Below are 20,968 nucleotides of genomic sequence, written 5' to 3'. Positions count from 1 at the left end.
CAGCACAGAGAGCTGCTGTCAGTCAGTGTAGACAACACCAAAATAAATGAATGGTATTTATAGTATTTTCCTATTCACAATGGCCTTTGGTCTTCAGGGAAATCAACTTAGTTATAATCCTAAAAAAGCAGAGACATCACCTTGCCAACAAAGGTCCGTATAGTTAAAGCTATAGTTTTCCCAGTAGTGATGTGTGGAAGTGAGAGCTGGACCATAAAGGCTGATCGCTGAAGAATTGATGCTTTTGAATTATGGTGCTGGAGGAGACTCTTGAGAGTCCCATGGACTGCAAGAAGATCAAACCTCTCCATTCTTAAGGAAATCAGCCCTGAGTGCTCACTGGAAGGACAGATCCTGAAGCTGAGGCTCCAGTGCTTTGGCCACCTCATGAGAAGAGGAGACTCCCTGGAAAAGACCCTGATGCTGGGAAAGATGGAGGGCACAAGGAGAAGGGGACGACAGAGGACGAGATGGTGGGACAGTGTTCTCAAAGCTACCAGCATGAGTCTGACCAAACTGCGGGAGGCAGTGGAAGACAGGAGTGCCTGGTGTGCTCTGGTCCAGGGGGTCACGAAGAGTCGGACACGACTAAACGACTAAACAACATAATCCTATCATTTGCTACACTAGCACTTTAATACCCAAGCTGTCACCTACAGTTACTGAAAAATGTTTCATAGACCACATGGAGGATTTCTAATAGATTTTTATGCATTATCTCTAGTGGGGCCATTCTAGTTCATTTGATCATGTACAGTAATTAACAGTTACTAATTACTGAGACATCTCCCCCCGCCCCCTCCCCGTGTAATCCCATCCATGACATTAACCCCCCCCGCCCCGCCCTCACTGCTTTTGCTTCCAAAGCCGGGCACGTGACGCCACAGACGCTCTCCGTCATAAGCCAGCGGCGTGGGAAATTGTGAGAGCGGAAGGGGGATCCCGCCTTTTCATTGGCCGGCCGGGGAGGGCCCGAGCTCCCTGATTGGCCGGAGGCTCTGAACGTCGTCGAGGTGCATTATTGGGTAGGGCCATGAGGGACGGAGGGCGCGGATTGGTCGGCGGCCAGCGCCTGGGGAGGGGGAAGGGGCCGACGCCTGCGCGCCGATTGGGCAGTGCAGTCGGACGGGGCGGGCGAGCGGCCATGGCGTGGTTACTTGGGCCGCGCTGAGCCCGGCTCGCTTCTTTCTGTCGCATTCGGGGAAGGGGCGGCCGTCGGTGCCGCCGCCGCCGCCGCCGCCAGGGCAATGATGAAGGGCGCGCTGGCCAGCCCCGTGGCCGCCGCCACAGCCATGCAGGAGACTTTCGGCTGCGCCGTCGCCAACCGCTTCCACCAGCTGCTCGACGACGAGTCCGACCCTTTCGACATCCTCCGCGAGGCGGAGCGGCGCAAACAGCAGAGCAAGAAGCGCGAAGAGGCGGCCGCCGCTGCCGCCGCCGCCCCCCCGGCCGGGAGGAAGCCCGGCCCGGGAGGAGCCGCCGCCGCCGCCGCCGCCGCCAAAAGGGAATCCCAGAAGGAGCGCAAAGGCGGCGCCTCTTTCCCGCAGCCGGAGAGCCCCTCAGCAGCGCCCGGTAGGGAAGGGACCCGGAGCGGGGGGTGGGGAAGCGCGCCTAGGCTCGGGCTTCGGGTCGGCTGCGCTGCCCGCGACGCCCTTTGGACGAGGGAGCCCTTGGGAATGAATTGGCCGGGGCGGGGGAAGGAGAATCCGGATTCGCCACTGCGAATGACATTGGACGGGGCGGGGGCGGTTCGGATTAATGGACGCGCAGCAGCGATCCCCCGGCGGCTGCCAGCGCGCGCCTTCCGCGCAGGAGGGCTGCTTCCGCGCTCGCCTCGTGGCCGGCTTCCGACTCCTCCCTGCGCGGGCCGTGGGCGAGTCTTGCCGGCTGCGGAAGGGCAGGGCAGGGCCGGGCCGCCGCCTGCGTGCAAGGCGATTGTGGCGTCGGGCGGGGAGAGCGGCGCTTGGGACGAGGGCGCAAAGTTGCCTGGGCTCCGCCTTCCCGTTCTGGTCCCGCGGGCTGGCCGGCGCCAAGAGGCGGCGAGTCTTTCCCCCGCCCGGCTTTGTCCCCGATTAATTCCGTCGGGGGAAAGTCGCTTGACGCCGAGCTGTCAGAAAGGACTCGCTGGGCAGCCTTCAGGGCTCCTTGATTCCTTGGGGATCAAGCCGATCTCCCAAGCCCTGAGCTCAGCAGTGCCCGGAACGAGGGGTGCTCGTGCTAGAGAGCTTTCTTTGCTGCTCTTGAGCTGAAGGTTTTGGAACAGGCTCCAATCAAGTTTTTGTCGCCTGCTCTTTGCATGCCAGACTGCACGTGTGGCAGGAGTGCCAACTTGAATAAAAAATGGGGGAAGGGGCAGATGACAAGGTGGTGCGCACACACACCAGTTGAATGGTAATGCTATAATAATAATAATAATAATAATAATAATAATAATAATTTATTATTTATACCCTGCCTATCTGGCTGGGTTTCCCCAGCCACTCTGGGCGGCTTCCAACAAAATATTAAAATGCAATAGTCCGTCAAACATTAAAAGCTTCCCTAAACAGGGCTGCCTTCAGATGTCTTCTAAAAGTCTGGTAGTTTTTCTCTTTGATATCTGATGGGAGGGCATTCCAGAGGGCAGGTGCCACTACCGAGAAGGCCCTGTGCCTGGTTCCCTGTAACCTCACTTCTTGCAGCAAGGGAATCGCTAGAAGGCCCTCGGCGCTGGATCTCAGTGTCCGGGCAGAAAGATGGGGGTGGAGATGCTCCTTCAGGTATACTGAACCGAGGCCACAATGCCCATCAACTTGGGGGGGCAACCCCCCTCAGATATTTTATTGGAGGGGCTGAAGGGACCTCTGCCCCTAAGAGTTGGCTTCTGTGATTTGTGAACAACTCAGTTTGTGCAAGAGCACGTATGAGTCAGTGGGGGCAGTTGTATCTAACCCATGTGCCACTAGGAAGTCTGGATTGTGCTGAGAAACTAAGCTAAAACCTGACAGTTCCTAGAGCAGGGCTGAGTCATGAAACATTGTTGTGTTTTCCACCCCCACTTGCCAATTTATGAATAATGGCATTATTCCAAGGGAAAGATGCATCAGGTTCTTTGATGTAGCCTGCGTTGTCATTGCCCACAAAAGTTTGGCCATTCCAAGTGATTGGGCAGAGGGGATGTCTTAAGCTGGCATCAGAAAATCATTCATGAGGAGATGGCCGTATCCCTGTAGGGAAGGAGTTCCACAGGCAGGGTGTCGCCTCAGAACATGCTATCCTGTGTTGCCACAAAGGCTGTAGCCGTTGGTGGAACCATGCAGAGGGCCTTTGCCATAGATCTCAAGACCCAGGCAAGCAAATGTAGGTGCTCCCTCAAGTACTGCTGATAAACAAAATACATGTATTTCTGTGAGCCTGTCTCCAATTTTAATCCAGAAAGAAAATGTGTGCCTTGTCAATCACTTGAAAAACATTGCAGCTTGGGATAACTAGCGTAGTAAAACCTAATACGCATTTTTACTGCACACAGCTTAATATAAAATTTCATGATGTAAAGATTTAGGTAAAAAAAAAAAAGAACTGCAGAATGGTTTAGCAGGTCACTTAAATGTAAAATTGGGTGTGAGACAAATTCATTTGTGCTTCGGAATACTTCTTGAATGTATTGGATCAAATTATGTACGCAATATATATTTTTGCTGGCTGTCCCCAGTCTCTCGCTTTCTATATCCTGACTCTTCAATTTAACCAATTTGTACTTGGGACTGCCCAAAATCTTCATATGCCATGTCTCTCCCTACAGACCCATATATGCAGAGAGATGGGATATCCATGGACTACGGCAATTGTTTCATCACAGCAGCACAGTTTTTCTGACACACAATAACATGAGTTGCTGCATCTGGCTATGGTAGTGTGCTGATTGTTCCCTGTGGAAATCTGAACCCGGGACAACTGGGGTAGATCAGATGGAGAACATTTTATCATGTCTGAAGTGTCCTTCCTTCATTCTTCATTAAATTTACTGTTCACACAGAAGAGCAAAGGGGAAAGTATACAGACTCCTCTTTAGAGATTTGAATGCCTAAACTGTCCAGGTGTAAACTAGAGGCCAAGGATCACATTCCCTTGTAGTTAACATTTTTGGGGGGTCTGGAGGCTGGTGGTGAGCAGCTGATGCAACTCTTAATATTTGTTCAGTGAGTTACAATCCCACCCCCCACAAGTGAAGGGCTTTCAGGCAAGCAGTAGGTGTTATCAGACTGCAAGGACACCTTTTAGCCAGGCAAAACAAAAAAATGCATAGGTTGCTTATAAGGTAATGTGGTTCTGCAGAGTTTCCAAAAGGGCTGGAGAGAGATGCCTGAAGGGCCACATTCACCCTTAGCCTAAATCAGTGGTGTCCAAACTTTTTTCAAAGAGGGCCAGATTTGATGAAGTGAAGGGCCATGGGGGCCCACCAAAATTGTTGACCTTTTTTAGGATTTTACCCCAAAGTTGTTGAGTTTCTTTTTGGATTGAAGTTGTTGAGGTGTTTTTTAGGATTTTACCCCAGGAAATAAACTGCCACAGGGGCCGGATTAAACTGACCGGAGGGCCAGATTAGGCCCCTGAAAAGGACTTTGGACATGCCTTGTCCAAAATCTGCAGGATTACGATCTGCTCTTCCCCTTTCCACAATGTGTGACCCTATTACTAATTGCGTCATATACGTGCTAACGTTGGCTATGGAACTGCCTAGCACAGCTGACTCTGATTGGCAGCTGCTGTTGAGAATCCCTGGAAGAGCATGTTTCTGAGACTTTCTACACAAGACTGTTGAACTGAAGATTGATTGATTGATTGCATTTATAGCACACCTCCCCTCCCCCCACTGAGCACACAAGGTGACATACATGGTACTTAGTCCCCTTCCTCATTTTATCCCCACAACAGCCTGGTGAGGTAGGTTAGGCCAAGAGGCCCAAGATCATCCAGTGAGTTTCTCAAACGAGTGGGAATTAAAACCGTGGTCTCCTAGGTCCTGACACTCAGTAACCATGACACCACACTGGAATGAACCTTGGAAGCAGATCTCTATGCAAATCACATTCCACTTTAGGTTAGGTTGATACCTCTTAAGTCACACTATGTTCATTTCCCCCCCTCTTGAAATGTTGACATGGTGAAAAGGGCTTTGAATAGTTATTGGCTAAAAAGCAGTTGGGATTTAGTCATTTTAGAACTTTGCCCATTCTCTGTTAGTGCTTCTTTACTAATAAGTTCCCTTATATCTTCTCCCGTCATATCAACAGTCTTTGGTAGCTGTTAGCTTGTTTTCACGTTTAATTTGTTAACTTTTTGTCTGTTTCCCTGGGTCGGTTTTCCCCCTGGGAATTAGTAGCTCTGTCCTGTTTTGATTCTTTCAGATGCTGTCATCATCTGAACTATCTCTTTCTGCTATCAATACATTTACATACAGGTTTGAAAAATCATGCAACTAGGACTGTTTAGGTAGCGCAACACTTCCTTCCAGCTGCAGTGTTCATCAGAATGTGGAAAGCGTGGGATATATTAAAGCCTCATAGTGTAACAAGACTTTTATACTGGTTTACTGGGATAGAATCCTCTCCTTAGAAATGGCTGGGTTAATATTGGGTTTTTGTTTTGTGAACTACCATGTGCTCTGTTGGATGAAGAAGAATTGTCTAAAAATTCAACAGATAAATAATAGGTTTGGGCCCTAGCCTGAACAGTGGTCTGAAAGAGATTTGGGAGAAATTTGCTTCAAATCATCTCTCAATATAATGGCAAATTCAGGGGGGTCTTTTCTTTGTGAATGCAGTTTACCTGGTCACATGCAACTTTAATCCAGACATCATTGCTGATTTCTCCTTCCCCCCTCTTGTTTTTGCTACTTTGCATTCTCCATGTGGAGGGTGGTAAACATTTGAAATCTAGGACTGCTTAGGTTTCTTTCTTGCCAGTAGTTGAGATGCTAACTTAAATTAATGATAAAAACTACAATCCTTTTTCAGGGTTGTAGAATTGGTTACACATTCAATTTCAGCTGTGTAGTCATAAGCACAGGCTTATTTTACTTGTAAAAATTACAGTCTTTAAAACATAGCTCTGTGTAATTATCTTAGGGTGTGTGTACACAAGCCTTTTAATATGTATGAGATTCAGCTAACTCAAATAGGAAACCATATAATTATAAAAGTAAACCTCTTGGGTTGTAGAAGAGCCCTTTGCTCGCTAAAGAGCTCTTAGTTCATTAAAACGTTTATTCTTTATGGCTTAAAATGCAGCTTCCTACATGATTATATAATGCAATATTATAGTGGGTATAATACATACCGAAGACTTTGAATGAATTGTTTGCCAGAACATATTTATAGTAAACATACACATGCTATGTCCTTAATTTCTTTAGACAATTTGCAGGTCTTAGCAGGGCTTGCCCAAGGCATTTTGGTGCCTGAGGTGGACCTCAAAATGGCCCCTCTCCTCACTAGGGAAGAAAGGGCAAGGGAAAATCAAAATCAGGAACAAGGGGAAAGAAAGGTTGACATTTGGATCTGCTGTCCCAGTGGATCCTGCTTCCTGAGGCAGTTGCCTCACCTTGCCTTGTGGGTGGGCCGGCACTGGGTCTTGACATCCTTTGGACTATTGCAGCTGACCAGCCATTGAAATAAAATGGGTTCTTTTGGATTCTAGAAAAAACGGCTTGGCTCTGCTTGGTCATCAGTTGTTGATTCTGTGAAATGGCACTTTAGATGTCTTCATTCCAGAAAATTGCTGGGCTACAGAAAATGTTAGCACTGTGGAATAAGCCTTTATACATGCTGCTGCTTGGATTGTGGTCATTGGTAGCATGGCAGGATTCCTTTATGAAACATCTCTGGAAGAACAAGTTTTTCTTCCTCACATTGAAGGCTTGTAGGTAGTCACAGAAGATGAGAGATCTAACAAATTATGCAGAGAGGCCAAGATGAGGTAATGTCTCCCAACAGCCATTCCCATTATTTTTTTCCATATATTGAAAGCTCCAAGTTCACTGGGAACAGGTCTCTTTCAGCACAGTGTCTCATTATGTCCTTCCAGTTGTTTTATGACTCTTTAACTACCAAGCAAATAAATAAATAAATAAATAAATAGGATGTGATACTTAGCTGGCTGAGTGGTGATGCTGTAACTTCTGATGCATGATCCATAAGAAATCATTCATAGCAGCCGGCTCAGGGCACTGATTGAGTAGTTATTATTATTGTTATTATTATTATTATTATTATTATTATTATTATTATTATTTTCTTTATACCCTTCCCATCTGGCTGGGTTTCATCAGCCACTGGGCAGCTTCCAGCACATATAAAAACATAATAAAACATCAGACATTAAAAACTTTCTGATAGAGGGCTGCCTTCAGATGTCTTCTAAAAGTTGTGTAGTTCTTTATCTCCTTGACATCTGATGGGAGGGCATTCCACAGGGAGGGTGCCACTACTGAGAAGGCCCTCTGCCTAGTTCTCTGTAACCTCACTTCTCACAGTGACAGTGAGGGAACTGCCAAAAGACTCTCAGAGATGGACCTCAGGGCTGAATGATGGCAGTGGAGATGCTCCTTCAGGTATATCAAGCCAAGGCCATTTAGGGCTTTAAAGTTCAGCACCGACATGTTGAATTGTGCTCGGAAACGTACTGGGAGCTGGTGAAGATCCTTTAGGGCCTGTTTAACCATTCTTGGCTTGCCCATTAAAAGTACAGATTTACCGTATTTTTCGCACCATAGGGCGCACCGGATTATAGGGCGCACCCTGTTTTTAGGGGGGGAAATCAAGAAAAAAATCTTTCCCCCCCAGCCCCAAAGAGCAGCGTACAGGCTGCGCACAACCTCTTCCTGCCGGAGGGGTTGCGCGCAGCTATGGCACAAGCCAAGGCAGCGAGCAGGATGGATCCCGCTCGCTGTTTTGGCTTCCTCTTTAGCCCCGCGCAACCTCTCCTTGCCGGGAGACGCAGCGCAGGGCTAAAGAAGCATAGCCCCGTGCAGCCTCTCCTTGCCGGAGGGGTTGCGCGCAGCTATGGAGCAATCCAAGGCAGTGAACGGGATGGATCCCGCTTGCTGTTTTGGCTTCCCCTTTAGCCCCGTGCAGCCTCTCTCTCCCGGGAGAGGCTGGTGGGGCTAAAGAAGCCATAGCCCTGTTCAGCCTCTCCCTGCCGGAGGGGTTGTGCGCGGCTATGGCACAAGCCTGCATTCGCTCCATAGGACGCACACACATTTCCCCTCAATTTTTGGAGGGGAAAAACTGCGTCCAATAGAGCGAAAAATACGGTGTTTCCTGCGTAATCACTAGCACATCTTCCTTGTAATCTGCAAACTCTCCTCATCTTCTTGCTAAGATTTTTGCTATACACCAATAGTATTTGTATTTCCTAATAGGCGTTTAATATTGCTTGTTGGAATTGATGGAATAGTTTCATGCATCTCTGGGAGTATGAATTTTACAGGGGTTTTCACGGTTGACCCTACTAGTTGTGATATCTGCAGTTTGTATATTTTAGTTGGGAGTCCCTCATTCTGAATACTGGAAAGCTTCCTCTGTTATTTTCATATAAATTGCACAAAACCTGCCCCCTTTGATAGCTGAGCTTTCTTGCCGAGTTGCTTGTATTGAATTTGTAAAGCCCAGTCAACAATTGTGAATGTCTGTTTGCTGTCAGTGGTACCTTTGAACCAGATTTGGGCTTGAAAATAATTTTCCTTTTTTTTTATTATCAGTTGCATACTGTCAAGCTTTATGCTGTACACTGAAAATTGTAACACTTAACAACAGGCTGTGAAATGAAGCTGAACAATCACTTTTTTCTATACATTTTGAAGTTTTGTTTAGCTTAGTTTATTATTTGTACCTTGAATTTTGACCAAAGGTTTTCAAAGTGGCTTGCAAAATAAAAATAGAAGTCATACTCAGAGTGGACCCATTTACAACAGTGGTTTAAGTTACTTACGAGTAACTGAACTGAACCAATTTCAGTAGGCTTACTCTGTGTAGGACTAAATTTGAACCACTCACAGAAGACATCTAGTTAAGTAAAATAAAACAAATAAAAAGTACATCAAGAAATTCAAGTGAGCAGCATAAATACAAAGACAAAGATAAAAATAGCTGGGCATTAGAAAAGTGCACTTATTTATTTCATACAATCTATATGCCACTTGATAGTTTTTTTAAAAAAGCCCACCTCAGTATGGTTTACAAAAAGAATGAAACAAAATTATTGGTAGTAACAATATAAAGTGGTTATTTAAAATAATTCAAAATTATTAATTTAAATTAGCACTGAACTAAAAATGTATTAAAACAAATCAATATTCTACATATTTTATTTATTTTACTTCGTAAAGTATTTATTAAATATTAGGTGTTAACAGATGGTAGAAAACAAACTAGCAGACACAGTTCAAACTACTGTACATTACAACAGCCTTCACTAACCTGTTGCCTTCCCATTGTGTTGGGCTCAAGCCTCCATACTGACTGCCGCTGATGGGGTTTGTGATCCAGGGTATAGGAGGGCCCTAGGGTGATGAAGACTGCTTTCAAATCTGATTGGAATCTAGGTGTCTTAGTTAACAGCTAGTAGTATTGTGTGATTCTCATAGTTCATTTACCTAATAAAATCATGTTTGTTCTGTACCCACAGGCCAGAAGCGAGCTCCAAAAAGGGGAGAACAGCAGGGATGGAATGAAAACCGAGGCACAGAGGTAAAGCAAGATAAAGCTGAGTGGAGACCTTCTTTCAGGGAGTACCGTCCTCATGAAATGGAAAGACAAGCGGAGTTAACACTAGAAAGGTATGCGCTGTTGGAGGAGGTATAAAAATGGCACCCAAAAGGACTTTCCGGGTTCATTTTTCAAGCCACCAGTTGGCTAGACCTGTGACTGATGGTTCCTAGAGATGTTCCACCACAAAGCCAAGTCTTTGTTTTCATTCTGTTCTTGGTTGGGTATCCCCACGTGCCTGAGTCTTGGAATTCTAGACTGCATTATTCCTTTTCGTGCTTCAAACTTGCTTTCAGCTAAATTGATTGCTTACGTGACCTGGACTCGCTTTTTCTTGTAAATGTGATTCTGGTTTACGTATCTGGAGCAGAATGTTCTCTTGAAAAGACAATAAATTCAGGCGGTTGTTTTATCACAGCAGTATGTAAAAAACAAAGAGAAAGCTCTTGGCTTTCTGAATTGCTCTATCATACTTTGTGGTGTTGGGACCGCACCTAGATTTGTGGGTTGGTTTTGTTTCTGTGTAAAGCACATCTTACAGCTTGTTGAACTCTAGTGGGAGGGGAGTGAAATGTTCCGCAACCCCTCTGAACCATTGGCTGCTCATTAGAAAAGAATTCAAATAGCAGCTCAGAACCAGAGTTGTCTTGTGTGAGAAGAAAGGACTTGGCTGCAGCTGCACGCATCAAGACCTCTCAATTTACTTGTATCCCTGCAGGCCTTCATGCCCCCATCACTTTCTGTTCCAGAGGGTTCCTTAACCTTTGAGAGCAGATTACAGAAGTGGAATTCTGAGAGCAGATTAAGAAGTGGAATTCTGCCTGTGACGTTAAAGGATAAACGTCACAGGCAGAATTCCACTTCTTAAGATTGTGGCCTTGGGAAGAAATCTTCACAATTGCTTATGTTTTCTAGGTAATAGCAGCAAAATGAAATCTGCTCATTACCACATTGGACAAAAGGAATGCAGTTGCAGCTTTGATTTAGTTTTGTGAACTTTCATTAGGAAATCAACGTGCTGCAATCTGCCTTATTGCAGGGCAGATCTGTGGGTAAACCATATGCGGAGCGAGTTTGTCCCTGCGGCCTGATAGAGGTGGAAACCGTCTCCCATGTCTTGCTACGATATTGTTTTTATGAGGATTTACACTCGGTCTTTATCACCCCTGTTATACAGAAAATTCCAAGTGGGTCTGAACCTCAATGCTTAAAATCCCCGATAGAGTATAAGGATCCAGAGATCACGCTGCGGGTGGCCAGATTTTGCGTAGCTGCCATAAAACTCAGGGAACAAGCCTTGCTGTTACAAAGACTAAGGCCTCAGATGCAAACCCTGGATAATATTTTAGAGACTAAGACCTAAACCACATTTCTAATGGCCGTCATATTCGTATTGTTTATTGTTACATTTGATTGTAAATTCAAACTTAATTCTATTGTGTTTTATGTTCGTTTAGTATGGTATGTGAATCGGGTCTGGGACCGCAATAAACTTCCTTTCATTTCCATGGGGAAAACATCAGAGCTGTAAGGTTAAACCCTGCTGGATTGGGGCAAAGGCCCATCTAGTTCAACATCCTGTTTTTGCAGTGGTCAACCAATGAGAAACCTGCAAGCAGGAACTGGGACCAACGCTGCTTTGTGGTAGCAGCTGTTACTCAGAAGCATACCAATGATGGCCATCTTTTCCTTGGGTTTGTTTAATAATACCCCTTTCAAGCCACCCAGGTTGGCAGCCACTGTCTGTCCTGAATCATCCAATTTCATTGGATGTCCCTGAATTTGAGTATAGTCAAACCTCGGTTCTCGGAACGGCTCCGTTTTTGAACGTTTCAGCGCCCGAATGCTGAAAACCCGGAAGTTAATGCTCCGGTTTTCAAATGTTCCTTGGAACTCAAATGCCTGACGCTGCTTCCGCTTGAATGCAAGAAACTATTGTAACCAATCAGAAGCGGCGTCTTGGTTGTCGAACGTTTCAGAAGTCGAACGGTCTTCCAGAACGGATTACGTTCGACAACCGATGTTTGACTGTATTATGAGGCCCTATCCGCTTTTTCAGTCTACGCCGTGTATAATTTTAACGCAGTTAAATGTCTTGCATGTAATGCTTTGCTTTTCTATTGCATCTCAACGGTGTTAACCTATTGAAGATACGTTGGGTCAAGCTAAGGTGAATTGTATTTCAGACCAATAGACCGATTTGATCGGGAAAGGCCAATGAGAGGTCGTGGGGGAGGAAGAGGTGGAATGAGAGGCAGAGGAAGAGGTGGTGGAATGAACAGGACTTTCAACGGCTTTGATCAAAGAGGGAAACGGGAATTTGACCGACAGAGTGGAAGCGACAAAACGTAAGTGTGCTGGTTTAGTACCTTAACAGCATCTTAGTAATACTGGGGGGGGGGGGGTGTTGTGAATTTGCATCTGTAACCAACCTTTTGGACAACCGTTTTATACAAATATTTTTAATTTCCAAAAACGGGGACTAAAAAGAATACGATTTATGTCTCTAGAGGAGTCCGAGCAGAAGACAAAAGGGGTGGAAGTGGACCTCGCAACTGGGGAGCAGTTAAGGATGATGTGAGGTATGACAGTGTTTTAGTAGTTATATCCTGGATTGTAGTCTTGTTGGAACATGGTTTCCAAGCTGTATGGTCATAATCTATCATTTACGAATGCCGCCTCCCAGCTTTCAGATCTTGCATCTAAGAAACTGGCAAAAATTCCGGAATCTTGATGCTAGTGTCTCTTTGCTAAGTTTTTGGATTCTGTTGAACGTTCCTAAAATCTCTGCTAAAAGTATTGTGATATTTCTGTCATCAAGTTACTGGCACACAATGTGCTAGTTGCCAAGACTGATATTGTTTGAGGATGATCCCATCTCTCCAGTGAGACACTAAGGTGTAGTTATTCTGAACAGCCTGTATGAGTACACTGCAAAGTATAGTTTTTTGTTTCCGACGAGTTCACTTGGTGCACTTCATGTTTCTGCAGTGAGCTGGAACAGACTGCTCCTATGGAAGAGACCGCAGAAACAGAAGAAAACCCTGGAGCACCTGAAGGAGAATCTCCAACCAAGTATGGGCTGGTTTTGAACATCTTGCTCTTGTTATTAAGTCATTATTGGAAAACACTGCCCATTGTCTAGCATCATGCAAGTGGTGCAGATCAAATTTGGGCAAGCTGTACCTTACATAGCGTGTCAATGCAACATTCTGCAACAGGCTTGCCCAAGCTGTGACCCATGCTGGGCGACTTCATTAAAAAAACTTGGGGCAGGCTATGTGATAAGTACCTGGCAATGTTACATTTGTAGCTGATCTTAGTCCTATTTGGACCCCTTGAAATTAATGGATATGAGTAATGTAGGTTTATTAATTCTAATGGACCTGGCTTGAGTATGACTTAAGTTAGATACAAACCTTGGTGCATATAATTTCTGGTGCAAATTCTGACTTTATAAGACTTGCATTTCTTTCCTTGGCAGCTAAACCTAATTTTCTGTTTTAAAGCTTTTCTGATAACTGAGTTCTCTTGAAACCGTTAAGGCAGATAATGCATCATCAATCAATCAATCAATCAATCAATCAATCAATATGCCCCAGCCACTCTTCTCTGGTTGGTGAAGATTGCATTTAGTGTCACATTTGGCAAGACTATTCTCCCAGTTAGCTATTTCCGTTGTGTAACTAGCAGCTGAATTATTGCCACAGCCATAACGTATCCATGTTCTATTGCATCCAAGTATTCTATCAAATACCTGTATATATTGTTCTGCAAAATATACCCATCCAGTAGCATATGTCGGGCTAATTCCCTGCAGGGAATAAGAACTATTATGTGTTTCTCTTTCCAGTGACAAATGCTTGAAATAGGTATATATGAGCATGCAAGCTCTTAAAGCGGTTTGTGGGTTAGATAGATATCTCAGATGTTTCTTGGGTGTGCTTGCGTACAGCTAGTAAACCTAATGTACTTATAACGGTTTTGATCTTGGACTCGCTATCGCAATACTGAACAGCAAAAGTCAGTGTTTTAGAAACTGGTGAAATGATAGGCATCTGCTGCTGTTACAATATGGAAAAAGTAAGGTTCATGTGTATCATTGACTTATGTAATGGTTAACAATAGTGGTGGAATCCTATAGATCATGAGTGGCTAACCTTTTTGGGGCCTGAGAGCCATATTTGCTTTTGGCCAACTTTCTGAGGGCCTCTTGGCAGCAGTGGGCAGAAGCAATAGTGGGCGTGGTCAAAAGTTTGTGGATGTGAGCACTCACACAAACATACAGGCACATGTGGGTAGAAACCAGGGTGGATAAAAATCAATGATTTTTATAAATAAATAATAAAACAAGCAAATAAATAAATAAATTCTGTTCCAAAACCAAAGCGTTCCAAAACCAAGGCATGCTTTCCTATAGAAAGTAATGCAAAGATGGATTAATCTGTTCCAGACTTCTAAAAACAACCCCTAAAACAGCAGTTTAACATGAATTTTAAGATCTAACGCGAAACCATTGATCCATAAAATGAAAGCAATAGTCAATGTACTGCAGTCACACAAGCAATCAATTAGTAGCTGAACTGGGTTCCACACAGTCACAAAAACAAAAGAGCTGCAAAAATGAAAACGCAAAATAAATAGCAAAAACAGACCTCAGCATAACATTCAAAATGGAAGCATGGCACTCAAAACGGAGCACATTCGGCTTCTGAAAAAAGTTCACAAACTGGAACACTTACTTCCGGGTTTGCAGTGTTTGGGTTCCAAGTTGTTTGAGAACCAAGGTACCACTGTATTGGAAATTTTGAGTTCCAGAAGTTTGAACGCATGAGGGAAGTATTGACATGCTATGGGGAACATCAAGGTCTGCAGGAGTTGAAAAGAAAAATCTTCAGGACTCTGTTTCAGTTACCCTATGAGTTCTCTGTATACTCAATGGAGTGCAGTCTGTTGTGGTGGAATGGAGTAGCCTGGAAGGGGGAATGGCTGGCTGGAACAGGAGCATTCCATACTGCAATAGTTTGTAGCAGCTTCCTCTCACTGATGCAAGCTCTGCATACCGTAGCTTAGAAAGGGAATCTTCAATTTCAGCGCTCTGTGCCTTCAATTTTACTCTGCCTTTCCCTTCTTGCCATCCTAGAGGCTAATGGTTTTTACTTAAACCCTCAGAGTTGCTGAAGGAGAGCCTGTGGAAGAAGTAGTTCAAGAGATGACGTTGGATGAGTGGAAAAATCTTCAGGAGCAAAGTCGACCAAAGCCTGAATTCAACATCCGGAAGCCTGAAACCACTGTTCCTTCTAAAGCAGTGGTGATTCACAAGTCAAAATATAGAGATGATGTAAGCAAAAACTTAGATTTTAGAGGGTTATTCCTTTCAACCCTATGTTTTTTAAAAATCGCTTTATTATGCTGAATCATACTGAGAGATAGTCTGAACAGATGAAACATTATTAGAATATCTTGCATGTCTTCAGAATTGCTCAAGTTTTTTTAACTTCTTCATAGTTGCATTGAGGATTAGATGATAGGCAGATTCTTTTCAAAAGCACCAAGATTTAAGCTTATAAGACCCAGGCAACCTCCTCTGCAACACCTGATAAACCCCAACACTTTGATTTTAGGCGACTTTGCCATTTGCTTGTATTGAGCTTGGAGACAACCAACAACTTATCAACATTCATTTCTGTGTTGTACAAACCATGGTTAAAAGTATTTACAGTGTAGCATCTTCGGCAGAGCACATTGACTACCCTTTTTGCAAAGGACAAAAAGTTGGCTATTAAAATGTCAAGATAATAGGCATGTTGTCATCTCTATAACATAGAGACAAATTATTGTGTTAGTAAGGAGCGTCCTGCAGCCAATCGGAAGCTGCACTGGATGTTCGGCTTCTGAAAATCGTTTGAAAACCGGAACACTCACTTCCGGGTTTCGATAGTTCGGGAGCCATTTTGTTTGGCTTCCAAGGTACGACTATAAAATGTTTAACAGTATTAGTACACTTTTGAGAGCAACTTGTCATTAGTGGCAATTTAAATAAAAGAGCTGTCTTCTCTCACATACCTTACAGCAGGCATAGGCAGACTTGGCCCTCCAGATGTTTTGGGACTACAACTCCCATCATCCCTGACCCACTGGTCCTGTTAGCTAGGGATGATGGGAGTTGTAGTCCCAAAACTTCTGGAGGGCCGAGTTTCCCTATGCCTGCTCTAAACCCCATTATAGGTCTCCACTGGGTCAAAAGATGTGAGAACATTGTAGCAATTTTTGGGTTGGGCTTTTTTGTTTTTGTTTAAAAAGCTGCAACCGTTTCCTTTTCATGTCCCCCTTTCACAGCTCCTAGGAAGCGTCTGGTGGCTGCTCCTTTTTTGGGGGGGGGGGGAAGAATTCAGGTTGTGTGTTTATAATCTAGATAAATTCTGTTCTAGGTTCTGAAGGAGGATTTTGAGGATGATGCTCACTTTTTCCGGAAAGCAGCAAACGACATCACTTCTCAGCTGGACATTAATTTTGGGAACCTGCCTCGTCCGGGGCGTGGAACTAGAGGAGCCCGGGGAGGTCGCGGGCGTGTCCGGAGAGTTGAGGACTCAGGAGGACACAGGCCGGAAGTGATGGTAATTATTAGTGTGTTGTGCTAAGCCCTCCTTCCCAGATCTAGCGAATGAAGACTGAGTGCTTCACCATAGTTTAGACCAGGGGTTGGCAAGGTTTACCTCACCTGGGCTGGTTCACTCCAGCAGAGATCTCTCCGTGGGCCGAATCGCATGTGTCCACGTGTCATTTCTGACAGATGTGATTTCTGGCATCTGCGCAGACGCGATTTCCGGCATCACAGAAGTGAGTCCCTGTGCTGTGCTGCGCTGCGCCGGTTTAATACAGCGCGCACGGACTCGCCGAGTGGGCAACTCGGTTTGGGGACGGCTCGTGGGCCGGTTAAACGACCCCGTGGGCTGCTTGTGGCCCATGGGCCTTAGGTTGCTGACCCCTGGTTTAGACAGATCACTAGAACTCGATTATGTAGATTTGTCAAATTCTCAGGAACTTCTACTTTTTAAAAACCATCTGGAATAAAATAGGTTAGGAATTCATCTGAGTTCTCTAGTAGTTTGGAGAAAATAGAGCGCTTGAGACCTGTCTGTAGACTCAAGAGGCAAGGAAATCTAAATTTATGAGCCCACTGCTGCTTCAGGACCACAACCACCTGATGGGCTCACCTGTGTGGGTGGAAATTAGGAGTTCTGGTTGGGAGGATGCCATAACGTGCACTGTTGGTGGGCGGAAAGAGCAATAAAGGAGGCCGAATTTAGAATAAAATGAATGACTAATTCCACTTCTATCCTGCCATTGCAAAAGTTTGGCCATAGATCTCCCCCCCCCCCCCCACTTTTATTCCCACAGCTGTTGAGGTAGGCCAAGAGTGATTGACCTAAGGACGCCCAGTTGAACTTCTTGTGGTTGAATTGTGGTCACTTTGAATTCTAATTCAAATTGAAATGCTATAGTTGTGAATTTTCAGACTCTTCAGAATTTAAGAACTTGGGCTTTACAAATATTTTTATTAAAAATAATAATCAGCTGAGCATGCAGGAGAAATCCTATATGCCTAATGTACACAGACACTGTCCATCCATTGTTTAATAGAGGTTTACAGTAAATAATACTTGGGTCTGAAGGTTGCGGTGCCAAAATGGAAACTGAGATGAACAAGAGTCAAATTTTATGGGCATCTCAGGGTCTAGATAACACCGCCAGTTATTATCTAACTAGCAGAAAGGTTTTTTTTAAAAAAATATTTATTAAAATTTCAAAAGAAAAAGATTACATTAATAAGAAAATTAACAATAAAAAGGAAAAATACAAAGTACAAAAAAGAAAAAACAGTTAAAAACAATTCCATCTTTTCATCACTTCTCTTACATTTACTTGTTTCCCGGACCTCCTCATACCTCCCTCTTTTGTATTCCAATTCAATTTGTTAGTCCAGCAATTCCTTTCCCTCCTTTTTAATCCTGATCTTTAATCTTGATATATTATAACATTAAATTTTTACATATTAAAAACCAATTTTTCCATATTCTTTTATACCATTACAGCTAGAAACCACTTAACTTCAATCCGACATCATTCTAACATTCATTAATTTTACAATATTTCTGTAAGTAGTCTTTAAATTTCTTCCAATCGTCTTCCACCGACTCTTCTCCCCGGTCTCGGATTCTGCCAGTCATTTCCGCCAATTCCATGTAGTCCATCACCTTCATCTGCCAGGTTTTGAGATGTGCTCTTCTTCCTTTTAGATGCACGTCACTGCTCCAAACCCCGATGACCCCGAGGATTTCCCTGCTTTAGCTTGAAAGAACTGAATAATGGCGCCTCAAAAGTAGCTGTGACGATAACAGCTCTATGTTGCTGTGGAAGAATATCATCCAAGCCTACAGAGAGAGATGACTTATGTGTGTGAATTTTGCACTTCTATTGTGTTAAGCGCCTCGACCTATCCTGTGGGCTAGGAGGCAAGGTTGAGCCACCACTGTTTGGGGATTAGCTTTGTGAAGGCTTATGGTATCATACGTGAGGGCTTTCAAATAAAGGTTCAAGGTGATGGTGTCAAAACAAGTACTCTTTGTCCATGGTGTCACAAATGTAAGCTAAACCAGATTGGGTGGTTTTTGGGTGGTTGTTTTTTTTTGAAAAAAGAGGATTGTTTTGATGGCAAAACCCCATAGGCACTTGGCAGCTGTTTTTCTGACCTGAGTGAAATGTACCTTCGCCTATGCAAAGCAATTGCACAATTTTGAGAGGTTAGCAAATAAACAAAAGCCTGCTCATTGGTCGGGGTGTGAGGTGGTATTTTCACAGCGATAACTCTTCTTACTCCATAACGCTTGCAAGCTGCTGTGTTTACGGTTTCATTTCCAGTTTGGAGAGTGGGTTTCTTGGGAGTGAAGGGTGACCAGAGAAATAACTGAGAAGCCCTGTGGGTGGGCTGGATCCCTGCAGACTGCTGGCGAGGTCCCGCAATGCGGGAATGTTCCCTCCATCAATAAACATTCATACACGCAGAAACTTAACTAGATAAGTGAGTCCAGGTTAGAACTCTTGTTCTCTGCGGAGGCTGCTTTTTTGGGGTATGGCAGTGTGTTCCTTCCTGTGAAACCATACTTGAAGCTATCTGGCCTTAGACAACTTTATACCACTTCAGTGAGGCTACTGACATATGAAAGTTTTATACAGGATTAATCAATACATCACTACTCGTTGGCATTTCATCTACAATTGTAACAGCCTCCATGTGCTTTGTTGACCCTTCTGAAATTGCACCGGGTTGTGTTCATCCAGTTTGGGACTAGGCTTGAAGGCTTTGCAGCTTCCTTGCCTAATTAATGAAAAAATGCCCATCTTATTTTGCAGGAGTTACACTAATCACTGTAGCTAATTTAGGTGTGGGTACCTGTGAGTGTTGTACTTGGGCATTCGCTTTGAAATACAGAATCCCTCAAGTAGCCCCAGGTAAAAGGGTTATTCTGTAATGCATGTGAATTTAATTATGGCTCCCTTGCAGCTAAGGCATGGATACAAATTCCTCCAGAGCGAGACAGTCTACCAAGAAATTGTTTCCCCTTGTATGGAAAGGACCAGTGCCTTTTTATACCAACACTACACATTGCAGAGCCTGATATAAGCAATATATTTTATTTGTATACAGTTCTCTTATATGTCAGTATTTATATAATCAAATTACACTGGTTTAATAAGAAACACACACTATCAGATCAAATTTCCAAGATAGTATTAATTTACCCTTAAAATACCTTTAGCAAAATAAACTTCCTTTCTTGATTTCTTTAAAAAATATTTTTTTGCTTTAAAAAAAGATGAGCAGTATTGATTACACCACATATTTGGAACAAATGATCTGTACAAGAGTTTCCAAGGCAATACATATAAAAACTGCAGGGCAACATATATTGGAAATACAAGTGGCAACTGTGGGTGGGGTGGGGGAAGGCTATGTTTTTGTCCAGTTCTGAAACAGCACAGCTGTTGTCATAGCAGGTGGATGTTTGAGCATGACCTTGCCCTAAGTTGGCAAGTTTGAAAATTGTGCTGCAGTTGTGATAAACCAGTACTGACTTGGAATAATTTCAGGGGGTGGGGTTTGTGTGTACGTAGAAGGCAAAACCAGTAGCTGAAATGGCATTCATTTAAATAGCTCTATAAAAGCCCAAACTAAATCAAATGATGCAGAAGAATTGTGAACCCTCTTTAGTTTACAAGCCTGGAAAATGCAACAAACCCCACTTTAGGCATGAGAAAGGACTGAGAAACACAAGAATATATTTTTCCAGCTGACTTACCAGACTGTGTCCCTCAAAGATGGTTTGAGATGTCTAAGACCTGGAACTAGAGTTCCACAAAAACTACCAAACTTTACATGAAGTAAGAGCAGTGGTTTTCAAGTGGCTGTTGTTGCAATGGCGCTCCCATTATTTATATTTGCGTTATTAAGGAACAGGAGAATTGTGTGTGTGAGAAGTGTGTATAGTAAAATGTTCAAGGCTTAAGAGAAGTCATCTCTCCAAAGTTTGGTGGCTAATAGCAAATGCAATTCTGTACACACATGGCAGTAAATACCGCTGAAAACAGTGGGGCTTCTAAAGCAAACATGCCTAGGATTCGGCTGTTAATGATTGAGCTTCTCCATGCAACTTAAAGGTAAAGGTACCCAGTCTTGCCAGACTCTAGGGTTGTGCGCTCATCTCACTCTATAGGCTGGGAGCGAGCGCTGTCCGCAGACACTTCCGGGTCACGTGGCCAGTGTGACAAGCTGCATCTGGTGAGCCAGTGCAGCACACGGAACGCCGTTTACCTTCCCACTGGTAAGCGGTCCCTATTTATCTACTTGCACCCGGAGGTGCTTTCGAACTGCTAGGTTGGCAGGCGCTGGGACCGAAAGACAGGAGCTCACCCCGCCGTGGGGATTTGAACCGCCGACCATGCGATCGGCAAGTCCTAGGCGCTGAGGTTTTACCCACAGCGCCACCCGCGTCCCTCCATGCAATTTAAAGGTCTTCTAATCTTTATAGGCCAACATTTAAGGTTTTGAGTGTGGGGAGTGGAAGTGTGGCTGAACAAAATTTGGAGAGAAGCCAGCTAGTAAAACAGTAAGCTTTGTGGACTAACAACAGTTGTGGACTGTTAAGTAATCTTTCCTTCTA

The 20,968-nt window shown here is 44.2% G+C and overlaps 1 protein-coding gene and 1 long non-coding RNA gene across 2 annotated transcripts; one reads left to right on the top strand and one right to left on the bottom strand.

The window, feature by feature from the left end:
- Nucleotides 1-1,107: 1,107 nt before the first annotated feature.
- HABP4 (hyaluronan binding protein 4) lies at nucleotides 1,108-18,365 on the top strand. Its single transcript, XM_080972971.1, has 8 exons — nucleotides 1,108-1,572; nucleotides 9,667-9,817; nucleotides 11,933-12,094; nucleotides 12,257-12,328; nucleotides 12,738-12,821; nucleotides 14,919-15,087; nucleotides 16,178-16,363; nucleotides 18,047-18,365. The coding sequence occupies exons 1-8, from the start codon at nucleotides 1,248-1,250 to the stop codon at nucleotides 18,101-18,103; spliced, it is 1,206 nt and encodes a 401-aa protein (XP_080829097.1). The 5' UTR covers nucleotides 1,108-1,247; the 3' UTR covers nucleotides 18,104-18,365.
- A 1,061-nt stretch (nucleotides 18,366-19,426) lies between these two features.
- LOC308458348 lies at nucleotides 19,427-20,465 on the bottom strand. The gene is made up of 2 exons (XR_013977247.1): nucleotides 20,104-20,465; nucleotides 19,427-20,069 (listed from the first exon to the last, which is right to left on the bottom strand). It is a non-coding gene; the product is annotated as an uncharacterized lncRNA (long non-coding RNA).
- Between the last annotated feature and the right edge of the window lie 503 nt (nucleotides 20,466-20,968).

The sequence above is a fragment of the Podarcis pityusensis genome, assembly GCF_964106645.2.
Source record: "Podarcis pityusensis genome assembly, chromosome: 11".
NCBI lineage: Eukaryota > Metazoa > Chordata > Lepidosauria > Squamata > Lacertidae > Podarcis > Podarcis pityusensis.
This window is presented reverse-complemented; position numbering and strand designations above follow the sequence as displayed.

Bases quoted from the DNA above. Each gene is read 5' to 3' on its own strand.
- HABP4 (XM_080972971.1), top strand. From the start codon at position 1,248: ATGATGAAGGGCGCGCTGGCCAGCCCCGTGGCCGCCGCCACAGCCATG. The intron at 1,573-9,666 runs GTAGGGAAGGGA...CTGTACCCACAG, and splicing joins GAGCCCCTCAGCAGCGCCCG to GCCAGAAGCGAGCTCCAAAA. The intron at 15,088-16,177 runs GTAAGCAAAAAC...ATTCTGTTCTAG, and splicing joins AGTCAAAATATAGAGATGAT to GTTCTGAAGGAGGATTTTGA.